Raw genomic sequence first — 17,564 nt, forward strand, 5'->3', positions numbered from 1 at the left:
CTTTCTAGTATGTTTTTTTGCCTCTTTAAAATTCCTCTCAACTTGTCATTTGTATTCTGATCACCTTGCAGTGATATTTAGACTGTTTCACTCTTTAAGTGTGGTAGCCTTTCTCTGACATACACAGTAAAACAGAATCTTGGCTTATATACACTAATACCATCACTAGCTCTCTTTGCTGAAAAAGTCATAAGAGGTTACACAGCATCAAAAGATGAAAGAGATGCACAGGATAATGGGAAGAAGTCTGAGGTATTCAGGCAAATTTAATGGCACAGCAGTGTCACCATTGTCCATCATTAATAGCAGCAAAGAACCCCAACAGCTTAAATTAATCTTCAGGAATCAAAACAAATTATATGGGCAAATGAAAGTATATTCATATCTCAAGAGCTTTTAGGTTATAGCCTGTGTCACTAAAGCCAAATTCATAAACAGCAGATTAAGTTGGTGCTTATGCTTTTATGTTTGGCCACTAATAGCGATGAAGGGTTCTTCTGTTGTTAACTGAGGTGGAGAAGAATCTTTACCTTCAAGAAATTTGAGATCGGATAATGAACCCATTTTACTCTAAACCTTATTTTACAAGAAGCTTAAATATCCCTTTTGAGGATCAACAGTAATGGGACAAAACATGTATTATTTAATTATTTTCTTTTCAAAACAGCCATCAAAGTGAAAAATATTTCCCTGGAAATAAGATGAAGCAAAGACCTGCTCTGTGATAAAGCAAAGTACTTTCTTTATGTGAGCATGTTTTGATGTATATTTCTTTATGAATCAGCTTTATAATTCCTCAGTTTCAGTTTTTTCAAACCTTGTGTTATCTCTTACTTGTAGCAATAATTACAAAGCAAAACTCATATAATATATTGAATGGACCTTACAAAAACGAAAACAGAAAAGGAAATCTAAAAATTAGAAACATATGACTCTAAAAATTGCTACCTTTTATGAAGTGACTGGAGGATAAGTTAATACCTAAAATTTCTTTAAATTTATTTTCTAAAACACCCCACATTAGATTTAAATTTTTAAAAGCTTTTTTTAAGTAGTACTATGTACTTTTAAAATTAGCTATATATAATGTTTTTAGTTTTATTTTATGAGAAATTGCTCATAATAATGCAGAAAGTATGTAACACATTTTTACATATTCTAGTGTATGCATTGTATTCAAGTGAAGTTTGTAATTTGATTGTTAAAATATAAAAACTGTAAAATGGAAATGGAGAATCCTAGACTATGAGTCTCTTTATATTCTGAAAAGATGTGGTCGTAGAGCTTCTTCTTCAAGAGATCTTCAATCCTATTTCAATAGATTGTTCATTGTATCTAAATTTAATTATCTCAAAAAACTAATCTGATCTTAGAGAAACTGGGAGAAGGCTAGATTATTGAGAATTAGATCAGATTGTTAAAATTAGAAAAAAAATAACACCAAGTTCGCATTACTCCTCCAAAGGACTCTAAAATAAAATTTAATAACAAAGACTCTTGACAATATGCCTGTAAGTGCTGTAGCAGTTTAGATTCTCATTATTTTGTTTCAATTCTGTTTAATGGCTTAGATTTTAAAAAGATCTGAAAATCAAACTTTAAAATAAATTTTAAAAAACCAAAGCATGCTGATCTCCATGCAAATCATCAGGAACAATATTGGTTTTAATGGGTGAATTATGTGCTACTGTGAATACAGAGAAAAAGAATCTGTTATTGAATTTCATAGGTTTTTCCCAGTTAAGTTTCATCCACATAAGCCAGATATTTTACAACAAAATTTTGCTTTACCTAAACAATTTTAATTTGATTTTTTTCCCACTTTTTTTATTTTGGGTGAGTGTCAGGAACAGGACAAAGCTTTATCAGCCCTAGAATTTGAAAATATCCTAGTTGCTATTAGAGTTACCAAACCAGTAATTTCCATATACAAAGGGCCTCAGAGTTACAACTTAGTCAAATCCTTCATATATCTATGCAGCCATTCTTGTGCTAGCATTCACCAAGAGCTAGAATTTTGCTTTAAAATATATAAGCAAAAATAAAGTATATTCCCCTTGTATTTTTCCTGTGTATAAGTTCTTTTTTGCTTTCTTGAACTACATAGGCTGGGTACTGTTTTCAAAACAGATTGTCACTGTATCACAAAGTAGAATTTTGGTAAAAACTTCGAATGTCATTTTTGCTGTCAAGTTTCAATGAACTGTCATGTCAACAGGATTAAGTAACAAAATCAAAAGAAAACAAAAAATAAGTGTTTTCATATTATTAAGCACAAGGTTGACATGGTTCTTAAATTCAAATATTTCAGTCACATAGTCCTAGTTTTAGAATAAATATTGAGTTACTGACACCCTAATGCATGTAAACTCAGACCTGAATTTAGGAATACATCTAGTTCTGTTGGTTCCAAGATTTTATTAAGATTGAGACATGAAGCTGAATGACTCTGGATTCTCTGTGTTAACATCTTGAAAAATAAATATACTAACAGAACTCACCACAGAGATTACAAAGAACTTCTGTAATACTCTTAAAAAAAATCAATTAATTTTTTTAGTATCTTTTAATTACACTAATACTGTTTCTGTAAAAATTGAATAGTATTTGCTGGATATTAAGTGTAGCAATGTGCCTGTATTTAAAGCATCCAGTAGAATAATGATGGGTGAAATCTTTTTAGGTTTTTCATCTCTACAAGATTTTTGAATAAAGAATGTGTTGACAATATTTTCTTTTGATGTTATAGGTAAGCACACTAGACTGGGTACGAGCTGAAAAAATCTATAACCTCTGTGAGGTTCTATTTAAAATTCACAAGGTAGGTTTCCTATTGATTACAATGACATTATTTAGTAAAAAAAGCTTGCTTTTTCCTGTTGATGATAAGCTCAAGGTAATCTTAACTAGGAGTAACTAACATTCAGATAGTTCATCTGTTGTTATAAAAACTATTTGTAATCTTTAGTGCATTAACTGTGCAATTATAAGAGCATATGGAAAATGGATTAAGCTCCAAGTGAGCAAGTTACTCATGTACTTTCATGTTGAAGAAAGTTTTCAGTATTAGAGCTGGTTGTATGAAGTACCAGTGAGACACATGGCTAAGCATAACAAGACTACTTTTTTCTTAATGAGTCAGATTTTTGGGCAAACATGATGCAAAATGCTCTTACTATAAGTTTTTACCTATGTAAATATTTTTCTTTAATTTCAGTAACTACAAATATAAAATTATGTCCTTGTTATATCATATATAATTTGCAAGTATTACAGTAGGTAACAGTATGATAGGTTTTGCCTTACAAAGGGACAACATGTTGGATTTGTATTCCATAGGATTCATTTTCTTCCCCCAGCTTGATGCAGTCATGTTTTCTGTCTAGCTTGTCCCAAGCAAGGAGTTGGGGCAAAAAAAATTAAATAATTGACTTACAGAATATATTTTCTAATAAATTGCATCAGATAGATTAATTTTGTTTTCTACCAGCTAATCAAAAACTGCTTTGGAGGTGAGATAATGCTCCATGAGAGCCTATTTATCTAGGAGAGTAAAAAAAAACAAACATATTTTCAGGAAAAAAATAAAAATTCATCTTTTCAGATAAAATACCGTTTCACTCAAAGATTACAGCTCAGCTTTACTTCTCAGTGGCTGCTGTCCTTTTTCTTTTGACCATGTACTCAAGTTGTGGAAAAGGCAGCTTGTTGCCCTTTTACCTGTACAGATCCTGCACTGAAAAAGAAGTCCTTATGGGTTTAGTGAAGGGGTTTTGTTTTGTTTTGGCATTCATGATTGGTTTTGGTTTTGTTTTGAGGTTGGTTGGTTGGTTTGTTTTGCTTTGTATTGTCTTCTGTTTTGTTTTGTTCTGATGCAACAGTTATTCAGGACATAGAAAGGAAGGGTTTTGGTCAGTGCCATGCCAGGAAAAACGACAATCCTGGAGTTCAGGACTAGACCTCAGCTCCACAGTGCAAGACACAGGAGCACAGCCATATTCTTGCAGGCATGGCATTCCTTTAATGCAACCAGCTGGGTTTATGTGGGCAACTTTGGGTCCTGCCCATCACAGACACCAACAAAAAGCAGAGATTCTGCCCCAGATCATTTATTCATTCTAAATATTTATTAAAATTTTACTATTTGCTGATAAATATGTCAGGCACCAATTAAATATATACTCAGTATGCCTTTTGAAAAGATTTCTGCTTGAGTTTTGGTTTTGTTTTTTTCTCCTTTAAATGTTACTGCTGAAACTCAGTCCTTTCTTGAATATTATGATAATTTCAAGGATATTCTGTCCTTAAAGCAACTTCTGTGATACTTTTTCATTAAAAAAAGAGTGGGGAAATAAACTATCGAAAATTCAAATCTTTAATGTTCTTGACATTTTAATAAATGAGTGCTTAATTACCAGTCTTCATGAATATGTTAGCTAAAGTGCAAAAGCCCAAGTTCAACTCTTTAACCTCCTTTGTGTTGATTCTTTAGTATAAATGGCAGTGAGACAAACTGAGCAAATCCAAAAAGATAGGAAAAAATCTTAAGGGATTAAGGTTTCTGCATTGCATATGAAAGATAGAGTTATGTTATCAAAACTGCTGTTTGGGGAGGGTCTTAAGGATTTTCTGAAGCTGGTTAGAAGTAGCACAGAACTTTGATAGAGTGTGCTATTGTTTCTTCTTATGAAAGATGGATTTGAAGGAGAGATGCTCATACCTAACTGTAAGCTTCTCATCTATGTTTATTTTTACACAAAGTTAAGCATGGAAAATTAGAACCCAGTATGGAATTTACATTTTGAAACAAAATGTTTGATATATATTTTAGATTTCTTTGTGTGTATACATTTCTAAAGATACACGTTTGCAAAGACAAACATGCATATGCAAATATGTGAATTAAAATTTGTATATATAACATGCCTTGCATAATCGTGGACATTTGGTGATAACAACCAGATAACTGAAAATGTAAAATCTTTTATCACAGGTGTTTATCCCTGTTGCCTCATAATTCATCTTTATTGGAATTTGTTATTGGGGCAAGAATATTAGACACATTTGTAAAAGCCACCTGTCTTACATACATTTTATGTTCTTTTATTGCCTGGTATTTTCATATACCAATTACAAAATATTAATATAGTAGTCTACAAGCTATATGCAGTATGTGCTGCAGTGAGCTGTGAAGCAGATGTAATACCTGTCACTCCATAGCAGCTCAACACCAGAACAAATGCAGTATTTTGTTCAGCTTCCTTTTCAACAGTCCAGAGGGGTGTTGTAAAAGAGCTTTGAGATTCCTCAAGTCTCTTCTCTCCTCAGGTAGCTGCAGGGCCAATTTTGACAACAAAGTGCTGTCTACCAAGGTGCCCCATGAAACATCCACAGGCTAGACTGGAGTAAATTACATAAGGTTGTGTGTGCCAGCTTTATATTAGTCAGTAATTCACCAGGACAAGTAAAATTTTCAGTTCTAGTTGATTTCCAGTTTTAATTCTGTTTATGAATATGAGAGCAGTACACAGAGGAGTGTGTGGTAGCAGAGTATTTGTTTCCTCTGCTTTTTGTTACTAAACAGGGGATCTTCACTGCTGCCCTGTGAGGATACTTGAGTGTGTGTCTAGAACAGGAGGGACACAAGACCCTGAACATTAATTTTACATGTATCAGAATATTTTAAATTACACTTGGATGCTAAAATGTCAATTGTTTGTTTTCATGTGCATAGAGTTTCAACTACAGCCTCAATAGGCAATGATAGCAAATTTGCAGATGACACCAAGTTAGGAGGGAGTGTCAACCTGCTGGAAAGCAGGAGGGCTCTGCAGAGGGACCTGGGCTGATTCCAATGGGATGAGGTTCAACAAGGCCAAGTGCCAGGTCCCGCACTTTGGCCACAATAACCCCCTGCAGCGCTACAGGATGGATCAGGCCTGGATCAGGAACAGTGTGGCCAGCAGGAGCAGGGAAATGATCCTTCCCCTGTACTCAGCACTGGTGAGGCCACACCTTGAGTATTGTGTTCAGCTCTGGGCCCCTCAGATCAGGAAAGATATTGAGGTGCTGGAGCAGGTCGAGAGAAGAGCAACCAGGCTGGTGAAGGGACTTGAACGCAAGTCCTATGAGGAGAGGCTGAGGGAGCTGGGGTTGTTTAGTCTGGAGAAGAGGAGGCTCAGGAGTGACCTCATCAGTCTCTACAACTACGTGAAAGGAGGTTGTAGCCAGGTGGGGCTCAGTCTCTTCTCCCAGGCAATCAGCAATAGGACAAGAGGGCACGGGCTTAAGCTCTGCCAGGGGAGGTTTAGGTTGGATATTAGAAAGAAGTTCTTTACAGAGAGAGTAATCAGGCATTGGAATGGGTTGCCCAGAGAGGTGGTGGATTCACCATCCCTGGAGGTTTTTAAGATGAGACCGGACATGACAGTGCCATCATCTAGTAATCACAGTGGGGTTGGATCAAGGGTTGGACTTGATGATCTCAGAGGTCTCTTCCAACCCAGTTAATTCTATGATTCTATGATTCTATGATAGGCTAGTCAAGGTAATAGAAAACTAAATTCTGAACCTTTATACAACTTATCCAGACTACAAGATTCTAGGACTTGGGTAGAGCACAAAGCCGCATGCTAATCTTTTCAAAGACACCTAAATCCAGTTCAAACATGACTGCTTCTACCTCAGATCTGCTTGACTAGATTCAGATTTCCAAACTTAAACTGGAGTGCTAGAGAAAAACAATTCTGCTTGCAAGCGACTTTAAAAAATAACATAATTTTCATTGCTAATTATTTTGTTCTTTCAGTCTTTTCTGCCCCATGATATCATAAAGAAATGGAGATAGAAAAGGGCCCTATCTGATAAACAGAAATTTAAAAATATGTGTAATTTGGAAATTTAGGCTGTAAAAATTTCTAGATGTGTAAGTAGTAGCATTTTTATTTAGATTTCTTTTTCTCTATATTTATGGTAATCAATGAAGTCTTGAAATATTAGGGAAGTTTCTTGTCTGAATTTGTTTTCATTTACAAAACATTCTATTACAGAGATATTTTTATTATGAAAGTTTAAAGTGAAGTTTCTCTTCTTTATCTTGAAGGTGATGGCAGGATCTCGCTTTGTTCTCCTTGTAGTTACAGAACAGCATTGAGGCTATCAGGGGACATGCTTATGTTGTCATTTCCAGAATTAGCTCTTGGTACTTGATAAATTACTCCATTCACTCCTAGGGGTTTAGCATATTGGATCCCAATTAGAATGGATGAATTATATTCTCCTGTAGGGCTGGCACACAGCTCTCAGATTGTATTCAAAGAGGGATTTCCTTCCTTTTCACTGTAAAAAATATATTGGTACAAACTAATTTTAAATTTGATATGTATTGCTTAGGTAATTTTGACAGTATTTTTGGAACTGAAGAAGTATCTTGGATTATGTGATGCAGAGTAAAGTGAATATGAAGCAAAGAGAGAAGTTGTCTTTGACATTATTACTTAATTCTTAGACCATTCTTCAAGGTAATTAATGACATAATGCCATAACATACCCATCAACTTACAGAAGAGAATGTTGCTTCAACTGTTTGCTTTTGCCAGATGAAGAATCACCTACTGCAACATGTCTTTCAGCTCTGGCTTGCTGATGATTGCTGGCTACAAGCAAACTTGTATTTAGGTATTCATCAGGACTTTGATGTTGAAGACCAGAGGCCGTATTGTTTCAGTGTTATGGCTGGACACGGAAAGAGTCATTATTTCAATGTAGAACTGGGCAGTGAATTGGCCATGTGGGAGAAATCATTTCAAAGAGCAATTTTCTTGGAAGTTCAAAGAACAGGGGTAAGTAATGAATAATTTAAATCCTGGAGCCATTTCATCAGTAAAATAAGTATAACAAATGTTTAGGTTATTCGTCTGTTTAATAACTGCATTAGATTGATGCCCTCCATGACTAAGGATCTGAGTGCATTTTAATACACTGAAGTTTACTGAAAGCTTCATCGTATCAATATCTTTTTGTCAATGACTATGTAATAACAGTCAGTGAGCATGTTACTAAAGCTTGAAAACTGGAATTAGTAATACGTAAGTTGACCTTGATTATTACAAACTGGAAATGAATAAATTTTATTACTGGAAAATTCTCTGGAGTTTACTAAGTCCACCTTGAACATTTTCTTCCAGAAAGCTTATTTTCCTCTCACGTAAGGTAAATATGTTACATTTTACGTAATTGTTCTCTTTTTAAAGAAGAAATATTTTGCTGTTATGTCGTTAATTGTGAATTGGGATTGTCCTTGTTAACATTGGAAGAGTTTGAACACTCAGCATGAAAGTCAAAGGAAAGTTTGTGAAAGTCCTAAATTCTCAAAATTAAACAGCAGATTATCACTTTCTACTGGCTAGTTAATCTAGATCCATATTCTCAAGGGAACTAGGGGTATGGGAGTGTATGGATTTAGACTATAGGCCTTCTCCAGTTAAAAACATGTCTACACAGTTTAGCACAAATGCAAACTTGATTTGGTATGCTCAGGTTTGCAGGAGCCTCCTATAAATGTTTGAAATACTGAGAACACTTGATCACAGCACTGCATTAGCACAGCTTGCAAGGAGTCCCATCACAGGTGTTGAATCAACTCATCTGAATTTTTAAATCTCTGAGATTCTAATGAGGTTTCTGGGTTCTGACAAGGTACTTTCTTAGAACCATTCTATTTGTCTCTTCAGACTGGAGTAATAAAAGAAGTTTTTAATGGTAATGTTCTTGCTTCTGCACTTCTGAGAAAGTATGCAGTTTTTCAAGAAAAAAAATTGATTCTTCCTGAAAAATTGCTGGGCATCATGGAAGGATTAATAATTCATATGGAATATTCATCAGGTATTTTCTGACATGAATTCTTCAAGAAATTGTGATACAACTCTTTGTCCAATCATTCAATTCTCCTATTTTTTATCCACATAAAAAGCAGTTAACATATAATTAAGTATAGCAAGGGTGGAGATTTAGCTGGTTCTGTATTTGGTTAAATTTTTGAATATTCATTGTTAAATCGCAAAAATTGTTATTCTTTTATATTGTAACAATCATAAGGAATTACTTGTGGAATGATCTTTTGTCATTTGAATCCAACAGTCCTCTAGACTCATTTCACTCAAAAGACATTAATATTTCCTGTAGCTGTGGTTTAACCTGTCTGAAACCTCCAGGAGAGGTGTTCAAATAAAACCCTGATTACAGTGCTTAAATCTCCATATGAGTGTTCCCATATCTTAATTTTCTCTCACACAGTTGGATAGATTCAAGTTTACTGTAAACCACTATGTCAGTAGGGTGAGAGTGCTAATGTAACTCTCCAGCTGTGAAAAGTCTTCTGACTCCACTATTTTCTTTCTCGCTCCAAAATATAAATGCCACTGTGAATACCTTTCTTTTCAGAAGTATATCAGAAGCAGCATGAATGAGGTGCAACTTAATATTATATAGATTATTTCAAACCATAGAAAAAGAACTGGCATTTCAGTATCTGGAAAATTTAAGGTATGTTAGGGTGTCCGTTAGTATGGTAAATTGTCCAGTAAAGTTCTTTCTTTTGGAGAATTTTGGAATTTTTTTTAATTTATAAGTGATTGGGCAAGATTCATGACAGGTGTTGGATTGCACTGTGTCATTTCAGCCATGCTTATTTAAATGTGGCTTGATTCTGTTTACTGTTGAGTGTTAGGATCACGCCTGTGAGTTGTTATTAGCCTTCTCCTGGACATATCCTTTGTATTTGGTGTTTCTATAATAAGAACTATATTTCTGAGAAGATTTCATCCTTGTACATTTTATGAAAAGAAATTTTAAGGTGCAGTGGTCCTTTGAATTTTAACTGCCCATGTTGTGTGGGCTTTTGTTATACTTTTCTTCTGAAGATGGCAGCAGCATTTAGATACAGAAAGAATGCAATAAAGGAGGAAGAAACCCCCCTCACAATATTGTTCTCCTCTCAGCTATCTTAAAACCTAACTCTAAGAAACTGTGAAATTCAATGACTCTGATGAAATTAGTCTATTTACAGCCAATGATAGCAAGCAAATGCACGTTAAATCCATGTGCCAGAAATATATGTTTTTTTTTTTTTACTAGAAGAACTATTGTAGTTGCTGGTGGTGTAACTATAACAGATGGGGGCAATAAAAATGCAATAGAAGTATGACAGAAAGGCAGTTGAAAGGGAGAAAAAAGTACCGTTAAAAAGTATTTCCATGAGGCTGGTAATAAAAGTCAGTATTGCAATGGAGGAAGATAGGCAGTGAAGTCCTCTGAATCATAACTTGAAGATAAATCCTCTCCCACAAATCCTGGCAAGAATATTTGTCTCATATGGAAAACATCCTAAAGAGTGTAGGACCAGTAAATGATGCTGATATTAAGTAATTTATATTCTTCTTCTTTTTTTCCCAAGTTTTTTAAAGTGTAGATAATCTTCAAAAATAAAAAGCTAGCACGTCTTCCAGAGCTCTTTGACCCTTCAGGTTGGTCTTGTCAATACTATGGGATTTTATTCCATGTTTTTTTAATGTTATCTTTTTTAAATTACTTAATCAGTATTCTTCCCTTGCCTCAGACTATTCTTTCAAAAGGAAATTATATTGACTCACCTGAGTCTTAAATGTGATTGTTAATTTAATGCAGAAACATCTCAAAGGGATGATTTGGATCAGTTCTGTTCAACAGGAGGGTGGAGGAGGATATATAACCTGGCAGTGGACAGAGAAGAGTAACAGTAATACATTTCCCTGTCAGCTGTAGAAAAATTAGACCAACAATTTTGGCATCTTGAAACCTTTTGCATTTAAGCTTTGTTACATGCCTGGAAGAAGACAAAGAGGAATCTGCTTCACAAATGGAAGAACTCTCAGGAGACTGAAAAAAAAACATGCATGGAAGGTCATCTGCCACAGTGTTTCCAAAATACCTGCAGTTGGTATATAGTGATGAGATATGATTACATAGTCTCCTCACTTGCAATTCTGACACAAAAGAAAGTTTTCCCATTGTACTTCCAGCTGTGATACAAATACTACGAGCTTTTTCCAATCCTCATGCAGTTGAATAACATAGTGTCATGAAGCCATTTGCTTTGTTTGAACAAAAAAAAATGTTGGTTAATATGAGTTATTTCAAAAATTAAAATAAGTTGGATTCCACTCAATTATAAGAGAATCAAGAAATTTTGCTGCCTGGTTATTTTCTGTGCTTAAAAGTAAGTACTTTTAGTGAACTTCCATTTTTTTGTGTGGTTTAACAACTGATCTTGACAGACAAACCCTGGAAATAATAAAATTATAGTATATATTTGGTGAGGTCAGGGATATGAAGGTATTGTGCTAAGAGAAATGTTAGCAGTAAAATTCATGTTCCTGAAATAATACAGATTCCCCCTGTGAAGAATATACCTTACAAATAAAATAAAATAAAACAAACAAAAAGTATTAATGTTGCAAATTGTTTCACGTAGCAATAGTGGAAATCCAAAACCATAATGAACATAAATGTACAATGCAATTATCATCTATTTTCCCTCTTTATAATTAATTTAATATGAATGCCACATTCTGTGGATGTTTTGTATTTTTGTATGCATTTTTATCATTTCCCTATTTTCCTAAGAGTCAACAACAAACCTTTCTTTACAGTAAAATTCTTGATGCTGAATATGTAATCCAGACTATCTCACTGTGGCTCAGAATCGCTCTCTGATTATGCCTATTCCTGGATAAATACAAAAATAATTTTTGGTAATAATTGTGCATGCAGACCTGGAGCTTTGTGTCTAAAGAATGCCCATATGAAACATTTGGTTTTCTTTCTACAGATACTGTACTGCTAAAACACTATGATTGAAATTCCTATAAAATTAAATAATAGATAAGGGCAATTAATAGTTTTGTTTTGCTTTGCTTTGGAAGCAGCAATTAGTTCCTTTTACATTTCGGTCCGTCCAACCAGTCTCTGTTTTCATCTCTGAGCCTGAGAGTCTTCCACACTTAAAAATGACAGACATGAGAGTGACATACCTTACAGTATGCTGTACAGTATGCTGTATGACATACCTATACAGTATACAGTTCACCATCTTCCTTCCCCAGACTTTAACATTTCCCTCCATACACTGTGTGTTCTCTGGGCTGATCTATATGAAATACCTGAGGAATCTACCATGTTATTGATTATTAAAAACAAATAAACAATTATTTTAAAGAAGTGGTTTACACCATAACATTTCCTCAGCTTTGTATTTCTTTCCTTTTTTGCTTGATGGAATATGTCTAAATAAGTGTTTGGTCCTGGCTACTTTTTGATTCCCTCTCTTCTAGTCATCTTTTTAATTTCCTTGTAATATCTTCTCATAGACTTTGCAGGTTCATCAGTTGTCATTAATTTCTAACCTATTCATAATATTTTCATCTGAGAAAAATGAAGTTGCTTTCAGTGAAACATACATTGATTCCTTTCAGAATCCATAAAGTGGACTGGTTTTGATTTTCACTTCTTGTTTTCCTAGTAAATATTTACAGTTTTAAAGTTTTCTTTGTAAAACTTGTCCGTGTAGCTCAGGAAATAATCTATGCAACCTCCTCATTCCAACAACTCCTTGCTGTTTGTTCGAGACAGTCACCTAATCTTAGATGCATGTTTCTGTTAAAAATCCTCTGAAAGGTTTCACTAGAACTAATTCAAAACATAAAGAAGTGAATAGATTATTTTTAACTGATTTCAATAAGCTTTCAAGGAAAATGATATTTTTTCTCATTTATTTGACTATGTTCTATAAATATCAGTACAGTATAATATCTTGAGCAGCTCCAGAGAGAGCCAAAATTAATTTATGTGTTTGTGTGTTTATTCTTTGTCTACTGGAGATAACAATAAATTCCTCATTATTTTAAAATTAAGATCCAGATGGGAAAATGCTTTGCATAAAAATTCAAATGGCTTTTAAACAATTTTTTTGTCCAACTCAACATCAATGCACATTTCAGCAATGTACCTTTGTATTTGCCTAAAGTTGAGTATTCAACAAACCACTAAGAATGTAAATAGTGGTATGTGCTGGTCAGGAATGCATATTCCTTGAATTCCTTGCATTCCTTTCATGTCAGCCAAACTGCATGTTAAGTGTGGAATTAGCCCCACCTGAAACTACTTTTTTAGCATGAAAGGTAAAAGTTCAATTGAAGATTTTGGATCTAGAGAAAAGTGAAAGGTTTGTGATATTCACATCCAGGCAGCCTAAAAGAAGTTCAGTTCCTGGGTGTCCTTCCTGTAAAATTACACAAAATGTGTTTTCTAGCCATTCTTCAGTGGTATTTTGAATTGGTCTTACTACAGATCAAGTTAGATGTAATCAGAATAGATCTTAGGGACTGTGTCCCCACTGGGAGTTGGTCAGAAATTAGTTATCTCTCTGCTTTTCTTTCTATCTCAGTTTACCTAAGTCTTCAGATTACCTGATTTCTGAGACACTCAGAACACTTTGGCTATCTCGGTAATTCTGCCATCAAAACAAACACTCATTTTTTCCAGGCATCTTTGGGAATTAAATAGTTCTTTAGAAATAGTAGTCTCAATCACCCTCAGACTGAGCAAAAGAAGTGCACTTAAATAAACAAAATCTAACAGAAATTGGGCATTCTGAATAAGAACTAATTGTCGTTTCTAATTTATGAATCTATTAATTCTTCATGGTGAACTGAGAAGATGAATAAAACAGGATTGGTTGATCACAGTGTAAGCCTTGTGAGCTGCAAATAATATATTTAAAATGCAAAAATGTTAAATACAGTTGGCAATGCTATCTTACTTTTTTATTCTGTGATGATTACAAAGCACATATGAAACAGAATTATATGTTGGATTCCCTTTAAGAATGGAAATGCCACTATATGCTGATTTCAGAACTAATTTCTGAGACAAACGTGTAAGAAAACAGAATATCTCCATCGCATTCAGGTGAGACATTAAATAGCATTTGGATTAGGTTGGATTTATAGTGTCAAGATACCAGTTTGTTACAAGAAGCACTCAGTTTAATTACACAATTAAGTTTTAGATTGTTTTCATTATGTACAGAAAGCTTATTACAATTCCAATTTAACTGGTCATCTTTAGAAATGCTGCTAGATTCTAATTAATTTTCACACTGATGCAAAAAAACACCATTCTCCAACACGAAGAAAGATGTTGAGAGCTATAGAGACTGATTGTAAACACATTTGCAATTGTAAAATTACTAATAATTTAACAATTCAGGTAACAGATGAAAATCAAGCAGTGCACCTATTGCAAAATTTTTTAAAAAGAGAATTTACCATTTACAAAGCTATTGAAATCAAACTTGTTCCTATATTCTGTATTTTAAACATAATTAATATAAAAAGTTGACCATTATTTCTAAAAAATTTTTTAAATTACAAAAAATTTCTGTTGAAAGACTGCAGGTTTGGATTATATATTAGGAATAAATTCTCTACTGTGAGAGTGGTAAGGCATTAGAACAGATTGCACAGAGCAAGTGTGAATGCCCCATCCCTGGAGGTGTTCAAGGCCCTGAGCAACCTGGTCTAGTGGAAGATGTCCCTGCCCATGGTGGGGGCTTTAGAACCCAGACCATTCTATGATTATTTTAAATCTGTCCAGACGTTACTGTCATGGGATTCCAAATTTATACAGTAATATTACCTATAGAGTAATATCTATATTTTTTATATTTGATTTTATATTTTTAAAAGTTGACATTCCCTATTACTCTCCACCTTTATAAGACTCCTTTATAAGAATCAGGCAGAAAACCAAAATCCCATTGAAGCATCATTAATTCAAAACTGATTTTTTTACTCAGGAATGTCTTTTGTTGGTATTTCTGATTAAAATCCCTTTTTAACTGTGAAATTCCAGAATTTATAGATCACCAGAGGAAAAAAAAACACACTTCATTATTTAATAGCAAACTATATCAAAACAAAGTCATGATCTTTGCTGAAGTAAACCAGTGGAGTTCTACTGGTTCTAGTAAAACTAATGTTGCCAACCTGATTACTGTGATTACCACTGGGAATCTGCCTCAGGTGTGTGAAAATATACTTGGGACAATCTACAGGTAGGAAACTGTTAACATTCAAGTCACTGTTGAATCTCGTTTTTCTGTGTGGAAAAATGAGTTGCTACAAAATCATGAAGCCATTGCTCAAACAGAGAGATGAGGAAGCACAATCTCTTCCTGACATAAGCCAGGGATAAAGAACACACATTTTAAATTTTGCCTCGTAGGAGATAATCATTGCTAAGATGCCGCCCTTAGATTTTGTTTCTCCTTCCTCTATTTATCTCACTGCCTTTTCCTACAATCAATTTAAGCCATAGTCTGCCTTTTCAGCAGAGGAGGTAGCAAGTCGTCTTTCTTCTGTCAGATTTACAATAGCCATAGGTTCATATAACAGAGAGATTGCCATGGCCAAGAGTAGGCATCCACAACTGCATTATCTGCTTGTCTTGCCAAGCAATAGCTGAATCTACAAGTTGACTTCAGTCTTCCTGTAGGAACACAATTCCCTTTGTAGGAAAATTCGCTTCGGCCCACAGGTGCATGTAGCCCTGATCTCTCTGGAATGGTGTTTTAATGTCTAATCTCAGTGATGCTGAACATTCCTGAAAAGGCAGGGTGTCCAAGGAGAGCTCAGCTAAGCAAACCATTTTTGCAGTTAGCTGCAGTTAGTGTCAAGAACATTACAAATTAAAAATAACAAATGGATTAGATCAGGTAGTTATTTCAGTATTTAGTAGCACTAAAGGTAAAAGTTTCAAGCATAGCAATATCCTGAGAAAGTCAGCATTTAAAACACGGGCATTTTTTTCTAAAAGCACTGAGCTGGCTCCACTTCTACTGAAATAATGGAAGCTTCCTTTGAAAAATATGATGAAAATATAATGAGCCGTTATTTGAGTACTTAAAAAATCTTACTTTTAGTACCAGAGTGTCTTTTGTGAACATATATACTGAACCACAAATGTTCATCAATGTTTAAAAAACAAAACTATAATGTCTTTTTGAAATCATCAGATTACAGCACCATCTTTTACAAGAGAACACACTTTTTTGTACTAGTATCTAGCAAAGTGTGTAAAAAAAGAGTCATTTTAGGACATTAAGATGCAATTCCTTTGACTGCAGCAACAGCAGGACTTGAAGGAATGTACAAGATTTTTAATCAGTTCTGGTTTGTTTCAATAAAGTGGGTTTTTTTGTTTCTATACAAATTATAACATCTCTATAACCTTTTAATTGTGACATGATGAATTCCTTAAAGGTATGGGCCAATCAGTGGATCTGCCATGTTAAGTGAAGGTGATATTCATTTGATCACTCTCAAAGACATTGTTTCACTGTTCCTTTTTCACAGTTATCTGGAACAGGAGCACGGCTGAGCTTTGGAAGTGTATTCTGGATGAAATTCATGAAAATTTTTATGCTTTTGATGAATGTCAGATTTCATTGTTGTTTCATTTTCTCATATATGTAATGCAGATTCAGAGTGAGAAGGCTTTCAGTGTACTTTATAAACATCTCCCAGAAGTTTTCCTTTAAAAAAAAAAGGTGATATAAAATATTTTATCCTAAAATAACAGTTTTTTTTTAATATCAGAAAACCAAAGCATATGCATTTTTAATTCAGTTGTTTTGTGGGTTTAAAGAGTTCTTTAAAAAGAAATTCTGCTTTGCATGAGTAATTCTATGCAAAAAGAGTATTGTAGAAGATTTTGTAGGCTTTGTTCAGAATTAAGGTTTTAATTTGGCCTCCTAGTAAACTCTCTGTATGTGTGCTGAGATATATTTCTCAATGCATCCATAATAACTCTAGTTGCTCTTATCTTCATCTCCACATTCTACTTAGATTTTTTTTTATGCTAAAATTTGAATTTTCAAAAAGGCATTTTCTTGACCTAGCTGGTCCTGTATTAAGGCTTTTACCAAACTCAATGTTTTGGTAAATACACTGGATGCATTAAGACACCTTACTCCTGTCACTCCTGTCTGACTTAATAGCTGGTAAAAAGCTACTGTATAAAGTCTTAATGCAAGAATCTGTGTTCCAAACTGTCTGCTGTTAATATAATTTTTTTCTCCTCACTGTCACTGTATTTTCGGTGCTGATGTACATTGTTTTATTTCTAATGCAGAATAAAAGAGCACGTCCTTCTGTCTTTCAGGCGTTAAAGTTCCTATGACAAGTCCTACAAACATCCATTTTATACATATACTAGCACTGACAGAAAGACTAAAAATAGTAAACTTTAAATTTAATGAATTAACTAATTAGTTAATTAATTAAAAAAGGACCAGAAGGAGGACCCAGGAAACTACAGGCCTGTCAGCCTGACCTTGGTGCCTCGCAAGGTTATAGAGCAGATCATCCTACATGCAATCACACGGCACCTACAGGATGGACAAGGGATCAGAGCCAGCCAGCATGAGTTTAGGAAGGGCAGGTCCTGTCTGACCAACCTGATCTCCT

The 17,564-nt window shown here is 34.3% G+C and overlaps 1 protein-coding gene across 5 annotated transcripts in view; it reads left to right on the top strand.

Moving 5' to 3' along the window:
• SNTG2 (syntrophin gamma 2) overlaps positions 1-17,564 on the top strand; it is a 233,645-nt gene that overhangs the window by 198,631 nt on the left and 17,450 nt on the right. For 4 of the 5 annotated variants that reach the window (XM_050316361.1, XM_050316362.1, XM_050316364.1 and 1 more), the window contains 2 exons: positions 2,750-2,821; positions 7,632-7,841. In XM_050316361.1, coding sequence (XP_050172318.1) covers positions 2,750-2,821; positions 7,632-7,841 — 282 coding nt within the window. Of the gene's footprint in view, positions 1-2,749; positions 2,822-7,631; positions 7,842-16,576; positions 16,646-17,564 lie in introns of all 5 variants that reach the window. The other variant, XM_050316365.1, reaches the window with a different exon arrangement.

This window comes from Myiozetetes cayanensis, unplaced genomic scaffold, assembly GCF_022539395.1.
Source record: "Myiozetetes cayanensis isolate MyiCay16 unplaced genomic scaffold, myiCay2020 scf2-11, whole genome shotgun sequence".
Lineage (NCBI taxonomy): Eukaryota > Metazoa > Chordata > Aves > Passeriformes > Tyrannidae > Myiozetetes > Myiozetetes cayanensis.